The sequence below is a fragment of the Otolemur garnettii genome, unplaced genomic scaffold, assembly GCF_000181295.1.
Source record: "Otolemur garnettii isolate 467f Iridium unplaced genomic scaffold, OtoGar3 scaffold00029, whole genome shotgun sequence".
In the NCBI taxonomy this organism is placed as follows: domain Eukaryota; kingdom Metazoa; phylum Chordata; class Mammalia; order Primates; family Galagidae; genus Otolemur; species Otolemur garnettii.
Window position 1 is genome coordinate 17,605,617 of NW_003852424.1, and position 8,431 is coordinate 17,614,047.

The 8,431-nt window shown below is 47.9% G+C and overlaps 1 protein-coding gene across 1 annotated transcript in view; it reads left to right on the top strand.

The window, feature by feature from the left end:
- Positions 1-8,431, top strand: part of UHRF1 (ubiquitin like with PHD and ring finger domains 1) — a 38,099-nt gene that overhangs the window by 19,267 nt on the left and 10,401 nt on the right. Inside the window, exons 6-11 of the mRNA XM_012804450.2 lie at positions 2,487-2,587; positions 2,698-2,884; positions 3,529-3,652; positions 3,747-3,854; positions 5,480-5,584; positions 6,922-7,028. Of these exons, the coding sequence (XP_012659904.1) occupies positions 2,487-2,587; positions 2,698-2,884; positions 3,529-3,652; positions 3,747-3,854; positions 5,480-5,584; positions 6,922-7,028 (732 nt within the window). The remainder of the gene's footprint in view (positions 1-2,486; positions 2,588-2,697; positions 2,885-3,528; positions 3,653-3,746; positions 3,855-5,479; positions 5,585-6,921; positions 7,029-8,431) is intronic.

The window sequence follows — 8,431 nt, forward strand, 5'->3', positions numbered from 1 at the left end:
GTCTCAAGCTGTCACCCTGGGTAGAGTGCCATGGTGTCCTAGCTCACAGCAACCTACAGCTCAGACTGAATCAATCCTCTTGCCTCAGTTTCTCTTCTTTTTTTTTTTTTTTTGTAGAGACAGAGTCTTTTTTCACTCTCAGTAGAGTGCTGTGGCCTCACAGAGCTCACAGCAACCTCCAGCTCCTGGGCTTAGGTGATTCTCTTGCCTCAGCTTCCCAAGTAGCTGGTGCTCACCTCAACACCTGGCTATTTTTTGTTGCAGTTTGGGCAGAGCTGGGTTTGAACCTGCCACCCTCAGTATACGGGGCTGGTACCTTACTCACTGAGCCACAGGCACTGCCCAATTTTTCTACTTTTAGTAGAGATGGGTCTCCCTTTTGCTCAGGCTGGTCTTGAACTTGTGAGCTCAAGCAATCCACCCACCTTGGTCTCCCAGAGTGCTAGGATTACAGGCATGAGCCACTGAGCCCGGCCCGTTTTTGTTTTTCAAAGAGAAATAGCACAAAATTATATCCCAAGTCTCCCTTGAGATCTTCTATCTTTTTGGCCTGAAAACTAACCTGAGGGTAGGAATGACGAAGGGCCAGCCATGTCTTGTGAAGTCACCTTTGCTGTATGTTTAGTAACAGAATTTACTAGATAGCTTGTGATGAGTGCCCGGAAAGGCTCACCTTTCAAAAGGCTGATTGAGGCTGAGAGTTGAGCATTCAGCTTCAGACCCCTTTCTTTGAGCAAGCTGTGGTAACACATCCTGCTTTGCTGGAACTCAGACCTCTGAAGGTGTCAATATAAGTGCTCTGAAGGGTGAGCACAGGGAAAGCGGGTCTGGTAGGTTAGAAGGCTGAGGTTCCTTCTGCACTTTTGTTTTTTTTTTTTTTTTGCAGATTTTGGCCAGGGCTGGGTTTGAACTTGCCACCTCCGGCATATAGGGTCAGCGCCATACTCCTTTGAGCCACAAGCACCACCCTGCACTTGTTTTCTTGTTATGTGACTTCGGCAAACTGCTGTCTCTCTGGGCCTTGCGTTTCCTGACTATATAATCAGAGGCTGATTAGGACCCAGGGACCCATGTGCCCATGCTCCCTGACATCAGGGATGGAGGCAACAGGGCCTCTTCAGAGCAGCAGCCATCACTGCTTTTGGCTTAGGGGACTCTCAGCCTGGGATTGCTGGGCCTTTGGTTTCCTGAGAAACAATCTAGATGTTGCTATCCATCCTCATGGTGTCACTTGCTGTGTGCATGTGTCTCCTGTATTACCCTGAAAGGTAGGTCTGTCCCTTAGCCACAGTCACACATATTATGAACACTGAATTGTGGTTAGGACAAAGTGAGATGTGCTGTGAGCCAGGCACAGTGTCTCACACCTGTCATCCCAGCTCTGGGGGAGCTTGAGGTGGGAGGATTGCTTGAAGCTGAGAGTTCAAGATAGGCTCTGAGCTGAAAATATACACTGGGTTTCAAAGACTTAGTATAGAAAAAGAATATAAAATAGCTCATTAATTTTTTCTTTTTTTTTGAGATAGACTTTCACTGTGTCGCCTTCAGTCAAGTGCGTGGTGTCACAGCTCACAGCAACCACCTGGGCCTAGGCGATTCTCTTGCCTTAGCCCAGGGGTCCTCAAACTTTTTAAACGGGCCAGTTCACTGTCCCTCGGACCATTGGAGGGCCGGACTGCGGGCCCCGGGATAAGTCGGCTGCTAAGCAGGACAGGCAGCGGCGGCAAAAACACCCGGAGGGCCAGATAAATGTCCTCAGCGGGCCACAGTTTGAGGACGCCTGCCTTAGCCTGTCCAGTAGCTGGGACTATAGGTGCCTGCCACAATACCCAGGTATTTTTGTTGCAGTTTGTCTAGGTCCAGGATCAAACCTGCCACCCTTGGTATATGGGGCTGGTGTCCTATCCACTGTGCCACAGGCGCTGCCCCACTCATTAATTTTTTCATAGTCCATGTTGAAATATCTTTTGTACATTGGGTTGCAGAAAAAGTATTCCAAGTACTTCCTATGTTTAGTTCTCAAATGTGGTTGCTAGAAAATTTAGAATTGTGCATGCAGGGCTTATTTATAGCTCATCCCATTTCCACTGGACATTGCTGATAATACATGTCAGATCTTAGGGTGTCATCTTATGGGGGCTTTATATTTTGACAGAGGCAAATGGGATCAGATTTTTCCTTTATGGTTCTTGCCTGTTAGCTTTTGCTGAATCAGCCTTCCATACTTGGAGGTTCAGACTCGTTCTCTCATACGTATCACATAAGGAAACTCTGGCTGCTTCTGTTTTCCTCTTGAGTCCTATTTAGTGGGACTTTAAGCAACAAGGGAAAACCTAAACTTCAGCATGATGCCCCTTGAAACTTCCCAGGTGATGTAATAGAACCAGTGGTGTTCACGTGCTATAAATTTAAGGGGCAGGAGCCTTTCTGAGGTGCCTCAGTGGGATTGGACAGCTAGAATGTTCCAGCATCCTCATCTCTCACAGGGATGATTCTCTTGATGACTGTCGTATCATCTTTGTGGATGAAATCTTCAAGATTGAGCTCCCAGGCGAAGGGAGCCCCATGGTTGAGAATCCCATGAGACGTGAGTACTGAGTGTGTCTCCCCTGTTCTCCACAGTGGGCATGGGTTGAGGGTGCCCGTCCCATTCCCAGCCTGGTTGGGCCTTGGAGCTGACCTGGCCTCTGTGTTCAGGGAAAAGTGGGCCCACCTGCAAACACTGCAAGGACGACATGAGTAAGCTCTGCCGAGTCTGCGCCTGCCATGTGTGTGGGGGCCGGGAGGACCCTGACAAGCAGCTCATGTGTGATGAGTGTGACATGGCCTTCCACATCTACTGCCTCTGCCCGCCCCTCAGCAGCGTTCCCAGTGAAGAGGAGTGGTGAGTGGGGCCTGTCCTGTCTGGGGCAGTGTAGCCCATGGATACGTAGGCCTGTCTGGGTCCAGACTGCAGGGTCTCTGGCAGACAGAGCAAAGGGCATCATAGCTTCCGCAAAAGGAGGCCTCTCAGCCACTGTACTCACAGCGCTAACAATGATAACATTGGATGGGAACGGGAAGGCCCTGCTGCGCTGGGCTGTGGTCTGAGGACCCTCCCTGCAGCTCGAGTAGGAGCTCTCCCCTCCTTGTCCCACCTTATGGAGGGGGGAAACTGAGTTTAGGGCACTGGTCAGTACCCACTGAGTTGCCTAAGTCTTCCCTGCATCATAGTCGGGCTGACTCTCTATGGGAAGGACTGTGGGCTTCTAAGTGAGAGAACCTGTTTCCCACAGAACGTTCCATGACAATGGAAATGTTCCATTTCTGTGACATCCACGTGGCTGTGCAGTACTTAGGGTCAGGAGCATGAAGCTGGGTTCTTGACTTTGTTTAACTTGAATGGATTTTGGTGGCCTCCATTTTAGATAGGGCAGGAGGACAGCAGTGCTGGGAGGGGACACCTGCGTTGGATGTGGGAGGGCACAAATCAGCCAGAGGGTTGTCTGCTGGGACCACAGTGACAGAATGTCACTCCTGCCACCTTAGGTACTGCCCTGAGTGTCGGAACGATGCCAGTGAGGTGGTGCTGGCAGGAGAGAAACTGCGCGAGAGCAAGAAGAAGGCGAAGATGGCATCGGCCACGTCGTCCTCACAGCGGGACTGGGGCAAGGTGAGTCCTGGCCCCCTCGTGTGTGGTCCTGCTGCCCCCTGCTGCCCCACCAAAGCTCATGCTGCTGTTGCCTTTATGTCTTTAATGTGGACAGGGCATGGCGTGCGTGGGCCGCACCAAGGAGTGTACCATCGTCCCATCCAACCACTATGGACCCATCCCAGGGATTCCTGTGGGCACCATGTGGCGCTTCCGAGTGCAGGTACCCATAGCCCTTGCTCTCAGGGCTGCATGTGCCCATCCTGTGTCTGTGGTGTGTTGGTGGCTAGGGCTGAGTCAGGAGCCTAGTGGCATCTTGGCTGGCCAGGGAGGGCAGGAGAAGCCTGGAGACTTTGGTTTGTTCCTGTAGTTTACCAGAGGCCTGAAAATGCTCCCAAGGATGGTTTAGGTGCCCATCGCTTAGAGGCTCATAAGGCTTTTCCCAGAAGTTGCCATTGTAGGGAAAAGTTGGCATCAGCCAAAGTGGGTCCATTTTAGCACTGGCCAGTCTATAATGATAGCGTGAGTGCTGTCAGCCTTTGGTGATAGTGATATTTGGGTTGGATAGTTCTCTGGGGTGGGGCCATTCTGGGTACTGTAGGGAGCTGAGCAGCGTTCCTGCCTCCACCTACCCCATGCCAAGAGCTGCCTTGCCCTGGTTGTGACAGCCACAGATGTCCATGGACATCAGAATGTGCCCTGGGGGCAGGACTGCTTGTGGGTGAGACCTACTGAGCTGGATTAACAAGACAGCGCTTGTCACAGAGCTTGCAGGGTTAGGTATGGAGAGGATAGATGCTCTGGAGGCAGTATTGCACTTGACTCACAGTAGCTGCCCCAGGTGGGCACCCATCACTAGGCTTGCTCAGGATGTTGAGCAAGTGGCTGACTGAACCTCAAGTCTGCCCTTTTATTTTTCATTTATTTTTATTGTTTTTTTGTGGGGACAGAGTCTATGTCACCCTTGGTAGAGGGCTATGGCATCACAGCTCACAGTAACCTCAAACTCTTGGGCTTAAGCAATTCTCTTGCCTCAGCCTCCCAAGTAGCTGGGACTACAGGAGCTTGCCATGATGCCTGGCTATTTTTTGGTTGTAGTTGTCATTGTTGTTTGGCAGGCCCGGGCCAGATTCAAACCCATCAGCTCCGGTGTATGTGGCTGGTGCCCTAGCTGCTGAGCTATAGGCGCCAAGCCATTTTTCTTTTTTTGGCCAGGGCTGGGTTTGAACCCGCCACCTCCAGCATATGGGACCGGTGCCCTACCCTTTTGAGCCACAGGCGCAGCCCTCCAAGCCATTTTTTAATTTTTAGAGTCAGGGTCTCAACTTTGTCATTTAGGCTGTAGTACAATAGACGTTCACTGCAGCCTCCAACTCCTGGGCTCAAGCGATCCTTCTGCCTCAGCCTGCTGAGTAGTAGGGCTACAGCTTTGTTACCATGTTCTTCCAACTTTTGTGGTTTTTGTAAAGATGGGGTCTTGCTATGTTGCCCAGGTCTCAAGTGGTCCTTCTGCCTCAGCCTCTCAAGTGCTGAGATCACAGGCATGAGCTACCCTATGCAATAGAGGGCAGCATTTACATTTTCATTTTGAACTCTAGTCATCCAAGATCAGGAATGGGTGGCCCTGTGGGTACAATGGGGTGGGAGGTGTTGGAATTCAAGCCAGCTCTGTTCTTGGCATGGCTTGAACTCAGTTATCTCATGGTGAAGTGGTGACTTGCTGGCCTCATGCATTGGGTAAAATGTCAGGCCCCTAGCCTCTTGAGGTGGGAGGGGATGGGGCAAGGTTGATTGTTCATGTAGCCATTACTGCAGAATGTGCCACGTATTTCTTGATGGTATTGGCAGGTTAGCGAGTCAGGTGTTCATCGGCCCCATGTGGCAGGTATCCACGGCCGCAGCAATGACGGAGCATACTCCTTGGTCCTGGCAGGGGGCTATGAAGATGACGTGGTGAGAATGTTTAGGGGGTTGCTTTATTTGAAATACACATAACACAATTTACCATCTAAACCGCTTTCAGTTCACAGCTTGGCAGCATTAGGCACACTCATGTTATTGTGTAGCCTTCATCACCCTCCATCTCTAGAACTTTTTCATCTTCCCAAACTGAAACACTCTGTCCCCATGAAACACTAAGGACCTGTCCTTTCCTCAGCCTCTGACACCCACCCTTCTACTTTCTTTGTGACTCTGACCACTCTAGGAACCTCCTGAAGAATTACACAGGATGGGTCCTCTTTTGTCTGGCTTATTTCATTGAGCATCATGTCCTCAAAGTCCATCCATATTGCAGCCTGTGTCAGAATTTTCTTTTCATGGCTAAATAATGAAAACATGTGGATGGACCATGTTCTATTCTTCCATTCTTCATCCATGCATACTTGGGCTTCTTCACCTTTCGACTGTTGTGAATCCTTTTGCTACAAACATGAATGTAGAAATGCTTTAAGTCTCTGCTTTGAGGCTTGGCGCCTGTGGCTCAAGTGGCTAAGGTGCCAGCCACATACACCTAAGGTGGCGGGTTCTAATCCAGCCTGGGCCCGCCAAACAACAGTGACAGCTGCAACCAAAAAATATCCAGGCGTTGTGGCGGGTGCCTGTGGTCCCAGCTACTTGGGAGGTTGAGGCAGGAGACTCACTTGAGCCCAGGAATTGGAGATTGCTGAGAGCTGTGATGCTATGGCACTCTACCCAGGGGGACAGCTTGAGGCTCTGTCTCAAAAAAAAAAAAGTCTCTGCTTTGAATTGTTTTGAACTTATACAATATTCAGAATTAGAATTGCTGGATCATGTGATAATACTATGTTTAATTTTTTTCTCTTTTTTTTATTGAGAGTCTCAAGCTGTTGCCCTGGGTAGGAGTGCTGTGGTGTCATAGCTCACAGCACCTCAAACTCTTGGGCATAGGCTATTCTCTTGCTTCAACCTCCCGAGTAGCTGGGACTACAGGCACCCGCCACAATGCCTGGCTGTTTTCTGTTGCACTTGTCATTTTTTGCTTTCGCTGGCCTGGGCTGGATTCAAACCCACCAGCCTTGGTGCATGTGGCTGGCACCCTGCCCACTGAGCTACAGGTGCCACCTATATTTAATTTTTTGAGACCCACGAAGGGTCCATAGTACTTGCACCAATTTTGCCTTCCCACCAAAAGTGCACAAGGGTTCCGGTTTCTCCACATTTTCACCAGCACCTATTTCTTTGACAGTAGCCATCTAGTGGGGTTGGTTTTCAATGGAGTCTCTTTTCCTCTGTATGGAGGGTTCACCCAGCCTTCTTGTGTGTTTCAGGACAATGGGAATTTTTTCACATACACAGGTAGTGGTGGTCGAGATCTCTCCGGCAACAAGAGAACTGCAGAACAATCTTGTGATCAGAAACTCACCAACACCAATAGGTTCGTGGGAAACTGTTTTCTCAATTTTTAACTGATGGGCTTCTCTGAGTTCTTAGTTCTGTTTTGGGTGTCATGTGCAGCCAGTGGTAGTCCCATTAAGAGTGGTTGGATATAGAGATGTTGAGATATTCAGTTCTTCTCTTTGCTAAAGACTTGAGTCATTTAGATGTATTAAAGTGAATGTCTTCGCTAAAAGTTAAGATAATATATTAAGGCTCAGCGCCTGTGGCTCAAGGTTCTAGGGTACCAGCCACATATACCTGACCTGGTGGGTTCGAATCCAGGTCGGGCCTGCCAAACAACAATGATGGCTGCAACCAAAGAATAGCCAAGCGTTGTGGCGGGCTCCCAGCAACTTGAGGGGCGGAGGCAGGAGATTCACTTGAGCCCAGAAGTTGGAGGTTGCTGTGAGCTGTGATGCCATAGCACTCTACCCAGGGCAACAGCTTGAGGCTCTGTCTCAAAAAAAAAAAAAAAATATATATATATATACACACACACACACACACACACACACACACACAGCTTTGAGGGTCACACAGTCATTGTAGCTATTTAGCTTTGCTGTCATAGCACAAAGGCAACCATAGACCATAGTAAGTGAATGAACATGCTATATTCTGATAAAGCTTTATTTGCAAAACCAGGTGGTAGGCCACTGTTTGATTGAACCCCAGGTTATAGGATGGGGGTGGACTTTATTATCATAAAGCCCAAAGAAAGAGATTTGATTTAAATATTTAAAACATATTACAACAGTAAATTTTATAAATTAAAAGGCAGATGGCTACTTAGGAGGAAAATTTGTAACCTGACGTGGTTATGTCTTTATTATATAAAGAGCTGTTATAAGGCAACAAGAAAAACTCTAATAGAAAAAGTGAAGGATGTACAGATATTCACAAAGGAAATGCAGATGGCTAATGATGATGATAAATTGTTCAACTGTAGTATTCAAACACAAATTGAAGCAATGATGATATATACTTATTTCCCTGTACAAGTTAACCAAAAACTTAAAATGTTGTCTAATGCCAGGGAATAGATTAATATGTCAGTATTGATAGACATACAAATTGGAGGCATCTTTCTGGAGAGCTCTTTTCTCTATGAAGAACATTAAGTGTTGTGTTCATGACCCTCTGATTTCACTCTGGAAAATGTGTTTAGGAGACAGTAAAAGTAGTATTTATCATACTATCATTTAAAACAGCAAAAGGAAAAAAAAATCAGTAACTAAATGTCTATGGAATGGAAGAGTTAGTTGTATGTTTATTTAGACAAATATTTTAATTTCAGCACAGTTAAAAATCCTGTTTTCAGAAGATATTTTACAGTAAGGGGAACTGCTCATTTATCATCTTATTTAATGAAACCAGTTTATAAAAATGCTGTTTGGGCTC